At 58.3% G+C, this 20,881-nt stretch overlaps 2 protein-coding genes across 2 annotated transcripts; both read right to left on the bottom strand.

The window, feature by feature from the left end:
• Window positions 1–326: 326 nt before the first annotated feature.
• LOC120379710 lies at window positions 327–6,896 on the bottom strand. Its single transcript, XM_039497197.1, has 2 exons — window positions 6,754–6,896; window positions 327–4,164 (listed from the first exon to the last, which is right to left on the bottom strand). The coding sequence occupies exon 2, from the start codon at window positions 4,149–4,151 to the stop codon at window positions 3,123–3,125; it is 1,029 nt and encodes a 342-aa protein (XP_039353131.1). The 5' UTR covers window positions 4,152–4,164; window positions 6,754–6,896; the 3' UTR covers window positions 327–3,122.
• A 4,716-nt stretch (window positions 6,897–11,612) lies between these two features.
• On the bottom strand, window positions 11,613–19,806 carry LOC120379753 (ubiquitin carboxyl-terminal hydrolase CYLD-like). The gene is made up of 15 exons (XM_039497258.1): window positions 19,486–19,806; window positions 18,530–18,962; window positions 17,948–18,277; window positions 17,735–17,840; window positions 16,963–17,276; window positions 16,561–16,729; window positions 16,225–16,366; window positions 15,861–15,983; window positions 15,318–15,409; window positions 15,025–15,088; window positions 14,500–14,641; window positions 14,280–14,388; window positions 13,573–13,691; window positions 13,179–13,395; window positions 11,613–12,123 (listed from the first exon to the last, which is right to left on the bottom strand). Exons 1-15 carry the CDS (start codon window positions 19,497–19,499, stop codon window positions 11,939–11,941), a joined length of 2,559 nt encoding a protein of 852 aa, XP_039353192.1. The 5' UTR covers window positions 19,500–19,806; the 3' UTR covers window positions 11,613–11,938.
• Window positions 19,807–20,881: the final 1,075 nt, after the last annotated feature.

Genomic DNA, 20,881 nt, shown 5'->3' with positions numbered 1-20,881 from the left:
CACTCCCCTCCCAGAGCTGGAATGGAACCCAGGAGTCCTGGCTCCTAACCCTGCTGCTCTAACCACTAGACTCCACTCCTCTCCCAGAGCTGGGGATAGAACCAGGAGTCGGGACCCTCACTCCAGTCCTCTACACCTCACTGCCAATCCCTTTTGTTTCCTCTTTCATTCCCAGTTCTTACCTTTAAAAAAAAATCCACACAAAAAACATAAACAAGGGGATGGTGGCAAAACCAAACAACACTTTGTTAATGTGCAAAGTTCCTTTATGTTTATTTTAATTCACGGCTGACAAATTGCTGACATTTCTCCCATGAATTTGGACGTTAAAGGCCCATATGCAGGTTTCAGGTAGCGGGAAATAGTCCATAGTGGTGCTCATATCCAGGGATTTAAAGGGACCATTAAATCAGCTAGTGCAGACCTCAGATAAGCCAGTTATCCAGTACTGAGCCAGTCACTTGTATGAACCACATTAGGATCTGAAGGTCTCACAGTTTGGGTTACCATCCTGTTAGAAATATGCCTAGAATATGTGACTAATAATAATTAGTTCTTCTCAGTCCTCAAAGGGCAGAAAAGCTGTTCCCCTCCGATCCCCCCAAAATAGGCTAGTTCTGAACTCCAGCTGGAAACTAGTGACCATAAGAAAACTACCATTAACCTTGTGACACCTCGGCTCAGCTAAAGTTGGAAGACTGTCCTGGAAGAGCAGGATGGCTGAATCTAGGGAAAATATCCCATGGATAATCTGTTTTGCTCCTCCGTTATCTTCCACCCCCCAATTAGGAGCTGTGTGTTGGTCTGCATCAGATCATCCACCTCCACGTGAATGTTGCCGGTTTAAAGGCATGAAAGCAAAGCTATTAGAACTAGCCAAAAGCCCACTATGTTTAGGGGAACTATAATGGATTGTGTTTGCTTTCAGAAGGACTGTTGCACCCTAGAGGTTAGCGGGTTCGTTGGGTGCGAGAAGGAAAAAGAATTGAAATCAGCGAAGCATCAGACAGTGCTTAAAATCCTGGAGAGGATCCCAACTCATAGCTGGGGATCCCAACTCATAGCTGGGGTGAATACAGAGAAATACAGTCCCTGAAATCAATACAGCTTAAAAACCCTCCGAGGAAAGAATCAAAGATATCTGTTGGACACCATCACCATCTACTGGACGTAGATGGAAGCAGCAGAGGAAATCAGCTAAAGGCTGAGAGAGGGAGAGACACGGTGGGTGAGCTGATACCTTTTTTTGGACCAGCTTCTGTCCATGAGAGAGACAAGCTTTCGAGCTCCACAGAGCTGGGGCAGAACTTGGTCCTTTCATCAAAAGACGCTGGTCCAATAAAAGTCATTACCTGACCCGCCTTGTCTTTCTCATGTCCTGGGACCAAACATTCCCTGTTCTGTTCATTCCCTCTGAAGCACCTGGCATTGGCCACTGTTGGAAGACAGGATCCTGGGCTAGATAGACCATTGGTCTGACCCAGCATGGCCGTTCTTATGGTCTCATCTACACTGCAAACAAGCAAAGTCTGATGGTCATGAAGCAAGTGTCCAGTAGAAATCAGAAGCCGAGTGGTTTCCAATGGCCCTTAAATCAGGATGTATAAAACCGAGGATGCCCTGTGGGATCCCAGAGATAGCTCACCCCCAATTGTCCTACTCGCCCTTCCTCTAAGGTGATAGGGCTTCAGCAGAAGAATCCACAAAGGGAGCTGCAGAAGTGCTACCAACACAGACCAGCCGTGTGGAATGACGCCCTCTACTGGAGAGTTCCCAGGGCTGAGAAGGCGCAATGAGATTTCATTTCAGAGACTGGGTCTCTTGTGGCCTTTAAAAACTGGGACCTGCAAATTCCCTGATGAGCCCAGCCTCTTCCTGGTGACAGACCCAAGAATTGGTAGTTTAGATTTTTACCAGTATGTGGATAAACCTTTATAAAGCCAAGTCAGTTGGCCAGAGGGAAATTTAATATCAGGCAATTGCTTTTGATCACTTAAATTAGTGCCTTTCCCACCAAGGCATTCCCAGAGCAGGGTTTCCAAGCCAGATGGGACCATGGTGATCACATGGCCTCAAAGTCCCTTAAGACAAGAGTCGCTGGACTCCTGGGAGGGTGATAAACGTAGCAGAAATACTACAGAACTGGTGACTGATTATTAGAAGTAAATGTCGAAAGAAATCTTATGGATCAGTCTCCAACAGCTGGGCCCAATGCTAGTCTGTTTCATTTGACTGCACATGTATTTTGGGTTCAGTCCATACTGGGTATCTGACCGTGATTTCTAAATCTAGCGATTTACCATGACCTGTGTGGCCCTTGGTGAATTAATAAACATGTTGATTAGTTAAGGATAAGCAAGTGCCCCAATCTGGGAAATAGCAGAACCTAGCATTCGAATAAGTAAGCTGCCTGGACTCAACAAACCAGGCTTTATCCTCATTCAATTCCAGTTCACTATGGAATATATTTATCCAACCGGCAAATCTACTTTGCTAGATTTAAACTCTAACAGGTGCCTCGGCAAATGCAGAAAATGGACACCCAATCGTGCCTGCAATTCTCACTACGCCCTGTGCCGTACAGAAATGCTACTGTCCCCATTGCCCAGAGGGGCAAAGTGAGGGGCAAATTTTTCAAAGTGATTCAGGGGCCAAACCCCATTTTTAGCAGTGACTTGGTCACATGGAAGCTTTTAGTGGGACTGAGGTGCCTAAATCACTTTCACCCTTCAATCGCTTGATACGTCAGTTTCCCTAATTTGACCCACCCAAAGACTCATGGAAGACAGTTGCTCCCAGCCAGGGACTGAATCCAGGACGACTCAGCCCCACAACAGCCTTCCTATTACTAGCTAATACCATTGGACTCTCCAGCCACATCCTGATTTCCAGACATTAACACAAGAGCACGTCAAAGAAGCTCAAGCCGTGTAACCACTGCGCCCCTCGGTGAGTTACCAGCATCAGGGATTGAAGCTTGTGATCTTAGTGCATGAGCTAAAAGACCCACCTTGGGTAGCTGAGCCTAGCTGTGACCCAACAACTGCTAGAGGATGATGATGTACCACGTGGATGCACAAGAAGGTCCTGGCCAACGCTGGTTGGGCCACCTCAAGATAGTCTTAAAACTGGGGCAGCGGGATGGTGGCAGGCGGGGTGGGGTCTTTGGTGAACTTGATGTCCCGACAGAACAAGATGGGCTCCTGGCCCAGGCCAAGGCGGTACTGCCACACGTAGAGGCTCTGTTTGGGCTCCAGGGTAGCCTGGAAGGTCTCCTCTTCCTCCCGGGCTTCAGTCCAGTCCTCCTTCTCCGTCTTGACACTGCTCCCGCCGTACTGGGCCGAGAGGGAGAACTGGGCCTTGACGACAGCCGCCGTTAGCTCCCCGGCCCCGAGTGAGGCAGAAGCCCCCACGTTCCAGTTGCGCCCGACGCTGGCCACCTTCTCCTTGGCAAAACCCACCTTCCGGGCCACGACGTGAGTCCAGGTGATGGGGGTGTCCGAGTCATTGGAGAGAGTTTTGATGCACTCCCACCCGCTGAAGGAGGGGCCCCTGGTTAGGGCCAGCCCCCCAGGAAGGAAACTCACCAAGTCAGGGTGGATGGAGTAGACTGCAGCCAAGTTGGCGTTGATAAAACTCTTGTAGAGGTGGAACTGAGCTCCCCATCTTTGGTCCACCGTGACCAATGCCCAGTAGCTCCCAATGCCAAAGTAATATAGCCCCAGGCAGCACTGGGGATGGAGGGGGATGTCTTCACCCCCGGAGTCTGTGCTTAAATCGCACACACCACGCACAACCCCCTGGCCAAAGAAGAGGATGAAGAAGAAGTCGGCGCGTTTCATGTAGTGGTCCCCGCCACGGCAATTGGGATGCAGCTCGTAGACTCGAGCTCCTTCATCTGTGCTCAGGTCCTGTACCACCCGGTAGGAGTCACCCTTGATGACGTAGATATCGGGGTCCCTCTCAGAGCCCAGGTAGTGATCCCCACCCTGGCACGAGGGGTGCAGGCCCCGGATCTCGATGCAGCGTCCAGTCTCCAGACGCTCTGTCCGCATGTAGCAGCCCAGGTCAGAGCGGACCACGAAGTCTCCATGCCTCTTCCGGAAGATGCCAGTGCCGGGAGCGTCTTTCCGTGGGACGATCCTGGCCATTGAGCCTCAGACCCTGAGGGAGACAGCAAGGAGAGGACAGGGGTCGGGGAGGGGAAGGATTATAGGACAATGGCCAGGCACTGCCCTGACTGGCTGGTCCCTGCGTGAGACAGCTTAGCTGTGGCGAGATGCTCCTTTCCTGCTCTCCTGTCGTACGTCAGGGAGAATTTACAACCAGAAACTCGTGGATCTGCCAGGAAACATCGGGGGTTGCAGAGAGTGAAAGACCCAGAAGCCCACCGGGGTTCAGAGACACGGCCGCTGCTCCAGCAGGCGTCTCTAGTGTCACCCTTCCCGAGCTGGGAAGTGGCGTAAGTGACGCAACAGATGTTGCAAGACCGGCAGGGAAGAAGAAAGAAATTGTGTAAACACAGTGTCCTGGGGCCGGGCTTGGAGATTGGAGTGGAAGGGGTGTGAGAAAGGCAGAGTTTGTAAGATACGGGCCCCACGTAGGACTGACGAGAGGGGGACAAAGGGGAAGCAATTGTACCAGGGCCCCAAGCTCAGAGGATCCCCAAAAGATCTGTAACTGGGGCAAAATGGGGGAGGGTGGGATCCCAGCAAACATAATGAACCATGGCCCCCAATTTCTCTCAAGGGGCCTGCAGTGTTGTCTAGTGAGTAGAGCTCTGGGCTGGCAATCAGGACACCAGGCTTCTAGACCTGGCTCTGCTGCCAGGCAAGACCTTGGGCAAGTCACTTCCCCTGTGTGTGTGACTCAGTTTCCCCTCTGGCTGGTCTACGTAGACTGTAAGCTCTTCGGGACAGGGCCTTTCTCTCACAATGTGTATGTACAGCACCTAGCGCAGCAGGGCAGTGATCTTGCCTGGGGACTCCTGCAGTAGACATAATTCACCGCTACCACTTTATTCTCTCCAGGCCGTTGAGACGAGGCCAAAATAGCTCCGTCGCCAGAGACCCTGACCCTTCTCTCCCGCATGGTTGGGCAACCCAGCTCATGATACCTCCCAACTCTTGGGCCAGAAAGCCCATGGACATGCCCTCGGCCCTGTGCCCCGTTTCTTCTCTCCCCGTCCCCACTGGGGCTACTCCCTCCAAAACAGACATTTTTCTCTGAAAACATGACGAACCGAGGGGTCTACAGGACTATCAATGGCCTTGAGGCAGAGGTGAAAGTAAGCCGGTTCGCCCTGTTACGGTGTACCAGCAAGAGCCGGTGCTCCGGACAGAGGCGGATCGGCTTCCCCGGTGGCAATTTAAAGGGCCTGGGGCTTCCAGCAGCGGCTGGAGCCCTGGGCTCTTCAAATTGCTGCCAGAGGCCTGCTGCTGGAGCCCTGGGGAAGGGGTGGCGGGGCTCGGGTGGCGATTTAAAGGGGCCAGGGCTCCCACTGCCGCTACCCTCTGGGGCCCTTTAAATCGCCACCTGAGCCCCGCTGCTGGAGCCCGGAGGTAGCGGCGGCAGGGCTCTGGCGGTGATTTAAAGGGCCAGGGGCTCCCAGCTGCTGCTACCACAGCCCCAGCCCCGGGCCCTTTAAAGCTCTGCCAGAGGCCGGGGCCCGGGGTAGCGGCAGCAGCCAGGAGTCCCCTCCGCTGGTGATTTAAAGGCCCCGCCTCTTCTGATAGATGCCACGCCTCTTCCGGTTGACCCCCCCCTCCCCGGATCACCAACGGTAGCTCTTCGGGACGCTGAGATTTCAGGGGTCTCTGAAACCCATGACCACCCTCGGATGCCCTAGTTCATTTCTCAGGGTTCCTTGGTCTTGTTTTGTGCCTCACCAGGATGGCCTGGCCGCCTTCGTCCCATGGCAGGAGCTTCACTATTGACCAGCTCTGCCCCACTACCCCTATTTCCCCCTCTAGGGAGAACCCTGATGCATTGTGGGTTCCTTCTGCTTTCCTTTCGGCAGCTGCTGGGGCTGGGGAGCTCAGAGCAACTTTTGATCTGGCCTTTGTCCACAGCCCAGGGGGAGTCACTCCGGAGTCCCCTCTGGGGCCACTGAGCCGTCCCTCCAGCCCTAGGCCAGGGGGCCCACCCCCATCTCCATGGGGCCATGGGGCTCCTCCCCTTGCTGACTCTGCCTCCCCCCACCTCTGTGTCTGCCCCAGGCCCAGCACCCCAAGGCCAGGCTGGTCCCTAAGGACGACCTCAGCTGCTACCTCACCACCAACTGCCTCAGCGAAGGGCAGTAGGTCCAGCTTCACAGCCTGGACCCCTTGCATGGGCTCAGCGAGCACTACCTGGGCTATCAGACGGACTCCAAGGTCTACAGCATCTGGGGCAACTCCTTCCGGGTGGTGGAGGACCTGAGCACAGACCAGGGCGCCTCTGTCGGGCCGCTGCTCTGCTAGGCAGACCACTTCGTACGCTACCACGCCACACCTTCTATATCTACAGCCTGGAGCAGGGCGTCATCCTGTCCACGAAGGACTTGAGCCAGCCCCACCAGCTCTCCCCCAACCCCATTCACCCTAAGCGCTGCCAGGGCCTTTGCTACCTCTGCATTGACTCCCACAAGACACTGGTCATGGTGGACGAGAAGTGGGGAGCCAATGTGAGGACCCACCCAAGCCTTACAAGGGGAATCTTATACACCCACCCCAACCTGCTCAGCTGCCTGCCGAGGGGGCTCCTGACCCTCACCAGGGGCATCTCCATCCACAGCTGCGACTGCATCAAGGCAACACGTCTGACGTATCCATCACCCAGACTGAGAAGGTGGCTTCCACCAAGCAGGAGATGTCCAGCATCAGGCGCAGCTGGGATGTGGCCACCACCAGCTCTTTCGAAACCATCACCACCACAGGCCTCATCGCCCAGGCCCAGTTCTCCCTGGCGGCCCAGCCCAGACAAAGCAGGAGGAGGACTGGACTGAAGCCCTGGAGAATGAGGAGACGCTGCAGGTGACTGTGAGACCCAAGCAGAGCTTCTCTGTATGGCAGAACCTCCTCAGCCTGGGCCGGGAGCCTGTCCTCTTGTGCCACGACCCCACCCGACCCTCCTCCCTCCCTCTGCCTTCATCCTCCTGAGCCTCTTGGAGACAAAGCCGCAGACGATGCCGTGACCATCCCATGGGTGTCTGCCTAGCCAGAGCCTCTTGGGTTGAGTGTCGCGTTGGCCTCCTAGAAATTTGTGGGATGAAATCAGTCCCTCGAAATCCATGCTCACGGTTTCCCCGTGCCTTCCTACCCGCCTGCCCACCTGGCTCATCTGCCTCTCCTGAGCGGTTTTCCCAATGCAGATGATTTAATTAATTCTCCTCTCAGTCTCTCATGATTATGGCTAGGTGTGGCAGAATTCGAGTTTTACACTTTTTTCAAATCTCGACAGATACGATCAATGTTTGTTTTTAAGCGTTTTCTTCCATTTTGATAAATTTCAATTTTCACAGTTATGCAGAATTATAGCCTTTAACCTTTTTTTTTTAAATATCTATTTACATTTTCACAGTTGTGGGAAATTGTGTGGGATCAGACAATGGAGGAGGACAGACAATAATTATTTAATGATAGTGGATATTGAGATTCAAAAAGTTAAAGCTTTATGGCCAGTAAAACACAAATTGTCAACAGCACATGGCCAAATATACAGTGTAAATGGCCTTAAATCAAATTCTAGTAATTACTCAAACAGCATTTTCCTTACCTTGCCTAGCTGTTGATTTTGATTATTATCGTGAAATCAACGTTTACTGACATTTAACGATAAAAATCAAATCCTCCTGCAGCCTGAATTCTGCTTTGGGATCATTTTGGGGTGGAACCTGTGGCAGAAACACAATGCATTTGTCAATCCTGAATAAAGCATTGATTTAATTCAGCGTTCACCAAGTTCTTGGCATTGAGTTTCCTTGCTTTTCTCCTTTCTTTCACTTTGGGGGCTATAGAAGGGGGGGAAATGGAAGAGGAAGAAGGAAAGCGGCAGGGACCTATGAAAGGCCCTTGAGCTGGTATCTCTGTGAGACGGCCGGGGAGGAAAGCGGGTTGAAACCAAATATGTGGGAAATGTAGTGTGCTGGGCCCAAGAACCCACACAGACCCATAGAGGCCTCCAAGACTCTTCGGCACTGGCAATCCCCATCTCTCCAGGGCTCCTGGCAGTGGACCAACTGAGCCAGGCAGGTATTTCTGGTGACCACATGCAGCCTTTTCCCAGCCCACGGCATTGGCAAGCGCTTGGGCTAGGAAAGAGAGAGAGAGGTTGAGACGTGGTCCATCCCTGGTTGAGTCTGTTCAATGAGCCAAACCAGTGGCCATGGACTCCCCCGCTAGGTCCGTCTCTTTGTCTCTTCACCCTTAGACCCAGCTCAGACCCTCCCACCCCGGCCGCCCAGAGCCTTTTCCCCTTTGGTCCCCAGCTCAGTCCCCACATTCCGCCTTCTGGGGTTTCCCACTACCAGACGTCAATCGTTCAGTCCTTGGGGAATCTTGCTCCCTCTCTGGAAGCTGGGTTGGTTCCAAGCTGTTCTTTGCTGACCCCCAGACAGCGAGGGGACACCCCCACTTCCTGTGCCAGGAGCAGCATTAACCGGTGTACACCCACCGGCCAGCAAGGCAATGTGCAGAGAGAAACTGAGGCATGCACCGGCTTCATACAAATGGTACAGAAAATGGCCACTTCGTCCCACCCCACCACACTGCCCTGAGTCTATATATACCTGCTCCCCACACCACCCTCCACCCCAAGCCCTACTTACCTCCCCACTCCAGGGCTGCCCGGGGGGGGGGGGGGGGGGGCAAGTGGGGCAATTTGTGCCAGGCCCCGGGCCCCACAGGGGCCCCCATGAGAATATAGTATTCTATAGTGTTGCAACTTTTTTTTATGGAAGAGGCCCCTGAAATTGCTTTGCTCCAGGCCCACTGAATCCTCTGGGCAGGCCTGCCCCACTCTGGGCTCTCCTGATCCCTCCCCAGCTGCAGCAGCCCTTTGCTCTCCCCAACCCCTCCCCCAGCTCCTGCCCTCCCCCATCCCATCTGCTCCCCACTGCTCCTGCAAGTCTTCTCGGGGTGGGAAGGATGGATGGTTACACAATCCCCTCCCCTCCGCAGCCTTCTGGCGGTGATCGGCTGGCCCGCGCTCCATCTTTCCCCTGGGTGGGGCCACTGCTCCCCTCCCATCCGATGAGGTGCCACTAGCACCTTCCTCACATATCGGGCTGGCACAGCCAGGTCCCACCCTTGCCAGGCCACCCAGAAGGATTTCCTTGGGGCTCGGCTCTAGGAGAGCGGCAGGCTCAGGGGTGAGGTTCTGCAGGGGTGGCTGACACCACCAGGCCACGGGCACCCTCCCCTGGAAGATCACCACCACAGGAAGTACCGCCTTGGAAGGCCGGACCGAGTGACAGCTTCCTCCTGGTCCCTGATTGGCCCAGATGCTCTATTTGAACCCAGGAGGCGTTCCAGAAAGTGGCTGTGCAAGGAAGCCAGCCAGAGATGGGCCCATCTTTCGGTTCAGTCTGCTGACCTCAGCCCGGGCCTGAAATGGCAACTCCAGTCCCGCCCCCTAGCATCGGTACCTGGGCTTTGCCACCAGCTTTTGCCCCTGATCCTGGTCCCCAGATCAGGATATCGCTCTTAGACCCCCAACCTAAGGTCTGGGATCTCTCTGGCACCAGCCCTGACCACCCAAACCCTGGGCATGACACAGAGGCCTTTTGAGGGGTGGCAGGAGCAATCTGTCAGGGGATAATGAACTTCCTGACGCTCCTTGCGACCCTCCTCATCACTAAGGGCCAGGGAAGCTAGTAGCTCGGGGGAATCGCAATCCACTCTGGGAACAGAATCGGCGCAAAGTCAGGTCGCTCTTCGGGCTTGTCTACCCAGAGCCGGAGTTTAATCCCCCACTTCTCCAATTAGTGCCCAATGCCCACGCCCACCTGCTGGAATCCAGCTAATCTTGGCAAGTGACCCGCACCCACATGGTGCAGAGGGAGGCAGACCTCCCCCAGGTCCCTGCCAAGCTCCGCTGAGGGAAAATTGCTTCCCTGGACCACGTATGGCAACCAGCGAGACTCCAGGCCTATGAGCAAGAACCAGCCAGACGAGCACCTGAGAGAGAGGATACTCAGAGCCACCTCAGACCTCTGCCCTCCCTGTCCAATGGCCCCTCTCCAGAAGGGGCCATCCCTGGGGCTTCCGAGGAAGGTGATTCAAAAATAACTTCCCAGCATACACTGGGTGGGAAATCCCTTCCTGACCCCTACCGGTGGCTGGCTGGAACCCTGAAGCATGACCATTAGGAACAGAGGACAATTGGCTCCAAGGCTCCTTCCCCGTCACACAATCGCGCTCATGCATTTGCCTAGCTCAGCCTTAAATCTACTTATTTGCCCCCACACCTCCTATTGGAGGCCATTCCAGCACCTCACCCTTCTGGTGGTGAGAACCCTCCTCCTACTTTCCAGCTGGAGTTGGTTAATGGCCCGTTTGCAGCCATTTGTTCTCATGCCAACATTGTCATTTAGCTTCAATAGCTCTTCACCCTCCCTGGTATTTAGACCGCCCCCGGCCTGATGTATTTATAGACGGCAGACAGATCCCCTCTCGGCCGGCTCTTTCCTAGACTAAACAAGCCCAGCTCTTTCACTCCCCTCCCGTCAGCCCGACTCTCTGTTCCCCTGGTCATCCCTTCTCGGCACCTGCTCCACTTTAAATCCCTCCTTCTGGAACGGCTGGGGCCCAGAATTGCACCCCGGATTCCAGCCAAGCTCTGGCCTTGTCCAGGGATGATCACGCAGCCCCCCATCTCTCCTGGAAGCCCTCCAGGATGTCTCCAGCGGCTGCTCGGTGCAGCAAGCCTCTACAGCAAAGTGGCAGTGGAGCCCAGCTGCTGAGATAAAGACCGGGGAGGTCCGGTTCTCCTTGGCGCCATGATACCATAAGTCACCAGTTTACTCAGGCAGGTTTGCAAAGGATGAGTCTTAAATCTGGTTTGGTTGAGGCCCGCGGCAGTGGGATTTTTCAGTCCTGTCCGCTTTTAATGGCAGTGTCACAAAGGGGCCATCACCACCTACTGGCCATGGGGGGCGGGGGGAATGGGTGGGGGGAAGCAGCAGAAGAAGTGGGGCCCAGGGACAGCCCCGAAGACCCGTGAGTTCAGGCCCTCTTATGATGCCCCCCAGCAGGGTGTAGAAAAGCTCAGAGCTCATGTGCTTGCTCTCGACCACCTGCATGTAGGTCGGTGAATAGGTCACAGGTCCTTTCTCGTCTCCTGGCGCCAGCTCCCATCTGGCCCCAGGATGGGGGACTGGCTGGCTCAGGGGGTGGGGAATGGGACATGGGGCCTTTCCCCTCTAGGGGGCGCCAGCTCCCATCTGGCCCCAGGATGGGGGACTGGCTGGCTCAGGGGGTGGGGAATGGGACATGGGGCCTTTCCCCTCTAGGGGGCGCCAGCTCCCATCTGGCCCCAGGATGGGGGACTGGCTGGCTCAGGGGGTGGGGAATGGGACATGGGGCCTTTCCCCTCTAGGGGGCGCCAGCTCCCATCTGGCCCCAGGATGGGGGACTGGCTGGCTCAGGGGGTGGGGAATGGGACATGGGGCCTTTCCCCTCTAGGGGGCGCCAGCTCCAATCCGGCCCCAGGATGTGGGACTGGCTGGCTCAGGGGGTGGGGAATGGGACACAGGACCTTTCCCCTCCAGGAGGCACCAGCTCTGATCCAGCCCTTTTAGGGGGCATAAGGATACCAAGGTTGAGCTATAGGTCCAAGTAGTTTCCAGCCGCTTCTTAAAGGCACAGGTGCATTCATGGTGCAAATAAAGTCCCCTCATTGGGCAGCAGCCCCGTTGCCCTCTCCTCAGTCGCCGTATCCCTCCACCCCAGGGGAGAGACTATTTGTAGAGCCCCAGGGTGGGGCTGTGGTAGAGGCACATGTAGGCATCGCAGAGCAGGCGTCGGGCACAGGGGGGCAGGGACTTGGGGTCCAGCACCTGGAGCTCCTCCGGGCTCATCTCCAGGTAGTCAGCCACCTCCGGGCAAGGTGTGACCCGCGGGATGTTGAAGCCATTCTGGCCACCTGGAAAGGAAGGAGGGGGAAGGACGGGGTTAAAAAGGAGAGAGGGAAAGAGAGAAGGAGAAAAAGGAGAGAAAAAGAATAAATAAAATAGTGGCGGGAGGAAAGGTATGGAAAGGGGGAGAAGATGGGAACAAGAAAATAGAAAGAGGAAGAAGGGAATGAGAAAATTAACAGAGAAAGAAGGGAGAGGAGAAATGGATAAAGAAAATGGGAATGGAAAATGGGAAGAGGAGAATGGAGAAATGGAGAGAGAAGACGAGAAAAAGGAGAGAGAGGAAAAACGACTGGGAACAAAAGAGGGAGAAATAAGGAGTGACCGAAGCTAGAAAGAGAGGGAAGGAAAAAGTGACGAGAAGAATGGATACAAAGGAGGAGAAATTGGGCAAAAAGAAAAAGGAGAGAGAGAAGGGGAAAGTGAAGGGGAAAGACAAGTGTAAAACAGAAAAAAGGAGAAAGTGGAGAGAAGACAGAAAAGGGAAGAGCGGGAAGGAGAAAATGGAGAGAAGAATATAAAGGGGAGAGGGGGGAATGGGAAAGAGAAATGAGAGAGAGAAGAGAAAAGGAAGAGGGGCTCATAAGGAGGGAGGGGGAAGAAATGAGACAGAAAAGAACATGAAAAGGAGAAAATGGAGAGAGAGGAGGAAAGGGAAGTGGGAGAAAGAAAAGGAAGAAGTTGAAAAGAGAAGGAGCAAATGGAGAGAAAGAGGGAAGGAGAAGAGAGCAAAGAAGGAGGTGGAGGAAAGCAGGAAGGAGAAACAGATAGAAAGAGGGAAGGAAAAGGGGAGATTGGTGAGAATGGAAGAAAAGGAGGAAGGAGAAAGTGAGAGAAGGAAAAGACGGAAGAGCTGGAGGAAAATGGAGACAGGGACGGAAAGGAGAGAAAAGAAAGAAAAGAGGGAAGGAGAAAATGGAGAGAGAAAATAGCTGGAAAGAGGGAAGGAAGACGGGAGTCTCCCTGCTGCAATTTCTGGGGTGCCCACCAGGGGCAGCCCCCAGCCACGTCCCCTGCAGACACCTCCCTCCTGCCCCCCTTAAAGGGCCGGCGCACAGCTCACCCTGGCGGTCGGCCATGCTGTCAAAGAAGAGCCATTGGCCGCGGCGTGGACCGTGGCGGGCGAAGGCCACGTAGTGGCTGGTGTGGATGCAGAGGGCGGCGTAGAGCTGCATAGTCTGGCGGGGCGGGGGGCCTGGTGGGGGCGGCAGGTGCTCCAGCTCTGGGGGTAGGCGCAGGGCGCGGGGGCGGTGGGCGCGCCGGGCGCGGTGACGGTGAACCTGAGTGGGGGGAGGGGATGATTACGGGAACAGCATGTCCCAGAACCCCCCCCACACACACCTCCCTCTACCTCCCCCGCTCCCAATACTCCCTGCCTCCTCCATCCCCCTCTCCCTCCCCCAGCGCTCCCCCCATCCCCATCTCCGTGTCTCCCCCTGGTGGCCGGCGGGCGGTACCTGCTGGCAGCAGATAGCGCAGTACTGACGGGTGCTCCCTGCCCCGATGCTGGGGTCCCCGAAGCACTGGGGGCATTCGCTCAGCGCCAGAGCCTGGCAGATGCAGCACTCCCGGGGGGCTGCCAAAGCAGAGGGGGGGGTCAGTCACAGCGCTGGCACCCCAGGGCCAACTCCCCTCCGCACTGCTTCCCCTCCCCCACCACGTCCCTGTCCCCTCCCACTACCCTCTCCCCAACACCCCCATCTGCCGCCTGCCCCTCCTCCGCCACCTCCTGTGCCATCCCCACCACTGCCTTCTGCCCCCTCCCCACCTCTTTCTGCCTCTCCCCTCCCTGCCACTGTCCCTCCGTCCATCTTTCTGTGCCCCTCCCCATTACCTCCTTCTGCCTCCCCTCCGCCTACCTCCCCACCTCTTCCTGCCCCTGCCCCTCCTGCACCTCCCATGCTCCTCCCACCCCCTCCTTCTGACCCCCAGCTGCCCCCACCTCCTTCTGCCCCCAACCCTCTCGTGCTCCTGCCCCCTCCTCCTTGCTGACCCCTCCCCTTCCCCGCAGCCTCCCCCCTCCTCACTGGCCCCCACCTCCTTCTGTCCACCACTCACCCCCATCTTGCCACCTTCCTCACATCTCCTGCCCCCCCCCCCCCAGCTCCAGGCTGTACCCCCTCTTGCTACCCCTCCCCCAGCCCTCCCCCTGACCCCCCCTGCCTGGCCGCCAGCAGGTCAGTAAGGTCCAGCTCCAGGCTAGGCAGGATGGTGGCGAAGGCCTTGTAGTCTTTGCCATTGCGGGGCATCTGCAGGATGAGGCAGGAGGGGGCCTGGCGGGGGGTAGGGGCAAGAGGGGGTTAGTGGGGGGGGCAGGGAGGGGGGATCGGGGCTCCAGCCTCCACCCAGCACCCAGCTCCTCCCCCCCGTCCCCCGCCTCTCACCTCAGTGAACTTGAGGTCACCAGCAGCCAGTGACCCCTCCAGCAGCTGCTGCACTGTGGGGACCCCCCGCCCCGCCCCCCCTGCACTCCCCTCCATGAAGATCTGGTAAAAGATGCAGCCCTGGGGGTCCTTGTCCGCCGACCTGGGCGGGGGGAGAGAGAGATGGGGTTAGTGGAGGGCAGAGAGCGGGGGAGTGGAGGGGAAAGGGGGGAGCTGGGGGTGTCGGGAGGGGGCAGAGGAGGAGCAGCAGGGGAATGTGTAGTGGGGAGATGGAGAGGGTGTGGGGAAGGGGGGTTGGGAGGGGACTTTGGGGAATTGTAGGAGGATAAGTTGGGGAGTAGGGGGCAGGCATGTGGGAAAGGGGGTAGTGGGGTGGGGGTGTTTGGCAGACAGTGGTGGAGGAGGTGGAAGCTTGGCGGGGGCAGCAGAAGGGGAGGGGTGGAGGAGGAGACCCTTCCAGGCAGGCAGATGGGGAGCGGGAGGAGCTGGCCAGACAGAGGAATGGGGGTGCTGGGGGGGTCTTACCGGATCTTAAAGAGGGGCTCCACCTTCAGCACCCGGAACAGCAGGGTGAGGAACTCCTCGGGGTCTGGGGGTGGGAGGGGGGGCGCATGGGTGAGAGCGGGGACCCCCTGCACCCCAGCCCCCTCCATCCCTTCCCCCTGCACGCCTAAACCTCCCCTGCAGCCCCTTCCCACATCCCCTCCTCTGCACCCCAACCTCTTGTCCCATCTCCCTGCCCCTCCCTTGCCACCCCTGCCCCCTTCCCTGAACCCCTGCTTCGCCTCCCCCTTTCCTCTCCCCCAGCCCCCCCCCACCTTTCTCCTCGCTGGTGAAGCCCGGGGAGTGTCCAGCCGCCTCCAGCACCCGCCGCAGGGACATCACCTTGGTGGCGCAGACGTAGCCATGTCTGGGGAGAGGGGGGTGGGGGGTTACCCCGCTGGCAATCTGCCCACATACCCCCCCTCAGTCCCCTCCCCCTGAGACTCCCTCTCCCTGGACAGAATCTGTCACACCCCCAGCCTCTCCCAGAGACACCCCTCCCTTCCTCCCACCCCCAAACACCTCACCCACAGAGACCCCTTACCCCTGGAGAAACCCCATCCTCCAGAGACCCCCTCATCCCTTCATAGACCCCACCCCAGAGAACCACTGCCCCGGAGAGACCCTCCCTTCATCCCTAGAGACCCCCCGCACCCCGCCATAGACCCCTCGCCCCTAGAGACCCCCTGCATCCCTCTATAGACCCATCATCCCCAGAAACCCCCCTGCCACCTGGAGAGACCCCCTTTCATCCCCAACCCCCCCCCACATGCCTCCATAGATCCCCCCACCCACAGAGACCCCCCTCGTGCCCGCACTTGCGCAGGGGGTTAACGATCTCGGTTCTCAGCAGGTCCCGGGTCTCCTCGTAAGCTGCCCCGTCGTTCTTGTCCGGGGGGCGCAGCAGCAGCGAGTCCAGCACGGAGCTGAAGGCAAACATGCTGTGGGGGCGGGAAAGGTCAGAACTCCTGGGTTCTATCCCTGGCTCTGGGAGGGGAGTGGGGGCTAGTGGTTAGAGCAGGGGGCTGGGAGCCAGGACTCCTGGGTTCTCTCCCCAGCTGTGGGAGGGGAGGGGGGCTAGTGGTTAGAGCAGCAGGCCGGTCGGTTGGCTGGTGGGCAGGCAGTGGGGGCTGGGAACCGGGACTCCTGGGTTCTCCCCGGGAGTGGGGGGGAGTCACTCACCAGAAGAGGGTGGCGTCGAGGTAGCAGGAGTTGCAATGGCCCTGGATCCCCTTCTTCCAGCCTATCAGGCGCTGAGCCCCCTCTTCACCCAGCCCCGGGGGGGTGTCCTCTGGCACCCGCTCGCTGGCATAGACCCTGAAAGCTGTGGGAGGGGAGGCAGACCTGGAGTGGGATCTCTATCCCTATCCCGCCCCTCCCCTCCCCTCCCTACAGGAAAACACACACCCCCAGCTCTGTCCCAATCCCCCTGGAGCATGGTCCCCCATCCCCCTCAAATGCCCCCCACCCTTCCCCCTCAGCTACCGTCTCTCCCCTCACAGGCCCCAAGGGTCCTACCCAGTGAGTTGCAGCGCAGCACGGGGTTCTCGGGGGGCTGGGGCACCCCAAAGCGGGCATCGGGCCGACAGTGGCGTAGCTTGACGAAGAGAGCCTTGCCAGGTGGGCACTGGAAGTATCGCATCCCTCGGTAGATCCCGTCCGTGCAGCCCGAGGGCAGCGGCTCCTCCTGGAGAGAGGGGCAGGGACTGTGTCAAGAGGGCCGGGGTCCCATAGCCCCCCCATGGGATGATCACAGGAGGGAGGCAGCTGGGGGGCCCTATAGCCCTCCCATGGATTGACCCCACTAAAGATGGGCTGGGAGTCCCATACCCTGCCCCATGGGGGTGACCCCACTCAGAACAGGGTTGGGGTCCCATAAACCCCCATGTCTGTCCCCCCAGATGTCTGCCATTGTCTCACCAGCTCCAGCCCTGCAATGGTCTCCCTCACATCTGGCAGCTTCCCAGTCCAGCGGATCACCCCGTAGATTGGGGGGTCGTGCACCTCCACCATAGAGTTGATTTCCAGCGGGGGTGAAGCCAGCTCCTCCTCCTCTCCTTCCTCCCCTTCCCCCCGCTCCTCGGTGCCCCCCGTCAACAGGGAGGAGGGGGAGCCATGAGGGGACTCCCATTCCGGTCTGGGGGGGTATCGAATGGAGGAGGGGGATGGGAGGTCATTGAGGAGCCCTAGAGAGGAGTCATCACTCAAGGTCTTGGGGCCTTCATCAGCCTTTTCTGTAGGGAAAGGAACCAAAACAACATGGCAGACATTAAGCAGATGGGGCCTGTTCGGTGGCCATCTTGGCCATCAGGTATTGACCACCACTGGGTTGGCCATCTTGGCTGTCAGGCACTGACCACCACTGGGGAGGCCAACTTGGCCAGTGAGCACTGACTGGCACTGCAGTGACCATCTTGGCCAACAGGCATTGCCGCTGCTAGGGGTGGCCATTTTGGCTGGCAGAAAGTGACTGCCATTGAGGTGGCCATCTTAGACAGTTAGTCGGAGGGTCTGGAAGGGATGTCATTATATCCCATTGCATCGCTGGGAGAAAGGCCATGAGGGCAGCCATCTTGTTGGCTGAGAAAGGCTGTTATATCAGTGTCCGCATAGCATGGCCAGGGCCAATGCCCTGTACAATGAAGCTGAGCCCAGAGGGCCTCCCGCCCCTACTGTTTACTGTAGGTCCTACCTTTATGTACTTTGGTGATTGGCAGGAGGATCCCATACTCTGGAGAGGGGAGGTGGCAGAGTGATTGGTCTTTGAATTTGCCATCCCATGAGCCAACGGGCTGATCCTGGAAAATAAAAGGGTTCAGGAAAGGGGCCCCCAATTATGATCCTCTCAATAAGGTTCTTGCTGTATGGCCCCAACCCTGAAAGTTGGGGGTCAACGCCCTCTCACCAGGAAGATCCCCACAAAGACCCCAGTCATCTCCTTCTTCGGCAGATAGTCGCAGAAAACCACAGTGCCCATGGGGGCACTGTCACCCATCTTGAAGAAGACCCGATCGCCGAGCTCCAGGGGTGGAGATTTGAGGGGGTCCTCTGCAGCCAGCTGGAGCCTGGTGCATGCCCGGCGGCTGCCCCGGGGAGCCATGAGGGGGCTGCACTCGGACCCCTCCTCTGGCTCAATCCGGCTCACAGGCACAAAAACCCCGCAGTTCTCCCGGCAGGAGAAGAACTTCTGGCCTCTGAAGGAGCCGTCGGTGAAACCCTTCCCAGCCGCTGATCCCTGGAGAGGAACAGAATAGAGGGGTTGACATGGATGCCTGATACTGTCGCCCTCCGTGAGGCCAGATCAGATTTGGTGCCCCCTAGAAGGGAAAGGCCCCATGTCCTCACCCCTGCCCCCTTTAGCCCACCAGGCCCGGATCAGAGCTGGCGCCCCCTAGAGGGGTAACACCTCATGTTCCATCCCCCACCCCCCGGTCTAGCCAGTCCTTGACTGGAGCTGGCGCCCCCTAGAGGCTCCCCCCTCACTCACCACCAGTTCCACCCCGAAGATGACTCCAGCCTGCTCCTTGCTGTCTCCCATGGGTCCTCGGTAGCGCAGGACACCCCGGACCTTCTCCCCAGAGGCCGAGGTGATCTGGACCCGGACCCGGTCCCCCAGGCGCAGGGCCCCCCGCCTGCCCAGCAGCCCCTCCTGCCTGAAGAGCTCCAGTCGCTCATCCCCATTGGTCACGGCCTGCAGCATCCTGGCTTGCTCTTTGCTCAGTTCTCGCGCAGCCCGGGCCGGCACCTGCACCATGGCCTCCGTGTCCAGCAGCTTGGCCCAGAAGGGGCAGTCCGGGGAGGGGGGCTCGCCCGCCTGGCTCAGGAGGCTGCCCCGGGGCACCTGCCCCCCACCTCCCCCAGAGAAATCCTGCACCAAGATGAAGAACCGGCGCGGCCGCATGGTGATGGGGGGGTGAGACCTGGAGTGGGGAGACAGGAGATCAGAGAGGGGCTGACTGGGGGATGAGGACAGCGGGGGACACTGGGCTGGGGGGCACATCCAGGAGGGAGGGCTAGCAGGCTGGGGGGGTCATTAGGAGGGGAGGGGGGAGACCAGTATCCTGGAGGGGAGTGGGGAGACCAAGTGGGCGGGCGGTATCGATGGGGTAGACCAGGTTTAGGGGATAACTGGGGGCAGCCAGGGCTGAGGGGTCAATCCCATCTGGGAGAACAGGCTGTGGGGGGAGGGAGAGACCGGGCTGAGCAGCCTGTCAGTGGGAACAGGAGTGGGGGAACCAGGCAGGGAGGGGGCTGATCTAGGGGATGGGGAGTGGGAGAGGCCAGGCAGGCTGGGGGGAACATTGGGATGCTGGGAACTCAGGACCCCCAACACCAAGGGACTCTGTGATCCTACTAGGGGGACGGGCTGTGGGGGCCCATCCTGCCCGGGGAGGACAAGTTGTCCCTGGGTACCCGACGGAGAAGACCATCTCCAAAACTCGCCTGTCGCCCGTCATCCCCGTCCGGATGTCATCTGTCGTGGTGGGTTTTCCCCGACGAGCTGGAGCACAAGGGATGGAGGGAGGGAGAGAGAGAGAGAAAGTTCAGAAAGAAAGGGAAGGAGACAGAGCCAGCCAGGTGGGAAGGTCCTCAAGCCGGCAACTGCCCTCCCGGTCCCTCATCCTCCAGGAAGTCTCCTTCCTTCCCCCACTCCCTGCCTTGCCAGGGCCCGTGGGGCCAGGGAGAGTGGGCGAGGAGGGTCCCAGCTCTCCCCCACCCCCTGGGGGACTCGCCTGGGAAACCTGAAAACAACAAATGAGGAAGTGGCAGAGGCTGGGGGTGGGGTTGGAGAACAAGGGGGTGTGAATCAAGGGGGTGTGATGAAGGGGAGAGGAGCCAATGAGGGTGGAGGGGGAGGAGAAAGAAAGAGCAGGCTGGGTTTATGGGAGTGAGCACTAGTGTTTGAGACCACGAAGAGGGGGTTTCTGTCTGTGCCACCCACGTCTGGAGGGCAGCAGCCCTGCTCTGTGTATGACAGAAGGCAGGGGGTGGGTCTGGCTCAAGTGGGTGGACCGTGCAGAGTCTCTGACCCACACGCCTGTGCCCCACTGACATGCAGCCACCCTGAGGGATTCGGGGGGGACGGGACACACAGACTATCCCATGGCAGCCACAACTCCCGTTCCCAACCCCAGTATCACCCTCGCCCCTGTTGCACAGCCACAGGGCTGCACTGGGCCCTGCTGGGCCCTGGTCTCCTGGGAGTGACCCCTTCACTGGGCCGGGGCCCCTGCAGGCCCCACGTGGCTCTGCAGAGGCAGCCCCATGCCCCCCCCCGACTCTGAGACAGGGCCTTTAGCACCAGCCACCCCTGTCCTCTCCGGGGCTTCGCGCAGCTGATCCAGCCCAGACGAACCCCGGCTGGGCTCCTTGTGGGCCCAGGACACGCAGGGGATATCGGCAGTGACGGCAGACGCACTCCCTGCTGCGTGCGGCGCCTTGTCGCCTGGACCTTGGGTCCCCCACAGAGGCCAGGGTTGGGATAAAGGCTCCCGGGAACCACGCAGACCCTGATGCCCTCTTGGCTGGGCCTAGCTCTGTCCCTCTCCCCTTAGAGCCAGTGGTCCGGGTCTCCAAATGCCCCAGTCTTCAGCCCTCCACACAACCCTTTGGTCTCCAGCTGGGAGCTTTGCCCTGGGGAAGCAGAGTGTGGGGTGGGGAAGGGGCGGCTGTACTGTATAATAGGCACTAGGGGGCAGCAGAGGGTGGGGAGGGGAAGGGGCAGCTGTACTGTATAATGGGCACTAGGGGGCAGCACAGGGTGGGGTGGGGAAGGCGGCTGTACTGTATAATAGGCACTAGGGGCAGCAGAGGGTGGGGAGGAAGGGCAGCTGTACTG

Source organism: Mauremys reevesii, linkage group 13, assembly GCF_016161935.1.
Source record: "Mauremys reevesii isolate NIE-2019 linkage group 13, ASM1616193v1, whole genome shotgun sequence".
Classification (NCBI taxonomy): Eukaryota; Metazoa; Chordata; order Testudines; family Geoemydidae; genus Mauremys; species Mauremys reevesii.
Note: the sequence above shows the minus strand (reverse complement) of the source record. Positions and strands in the feature narration are given on the sequence as shown.

Coding starts and splice junctions, on each gene's coding strand:
- LOC120379710 (XM_039497197.1), bottom strand. CDS start 4,151: ATGGCCAGGATCGTCCCACGGAAAGACGCTCCCGGCACTGGCATCTTC.
- LOC120379753 (XM_039497258.1), bottom strand. Junction 14,642..15,024: donor GAGCCCCTCTTTAAGATCCG/GTAAGACCCCCC, acceptor CCCCCCGCCCAG/GTCGGCGGACAAGGACCCCC. Junction 12,124..13,178: donor CAGCATGGCCGACCGCCAGG/GTGAGCTGTGCG, acceptor CTTCCTTTCCAG/GTGGCCAGAATGGCTTCAAC.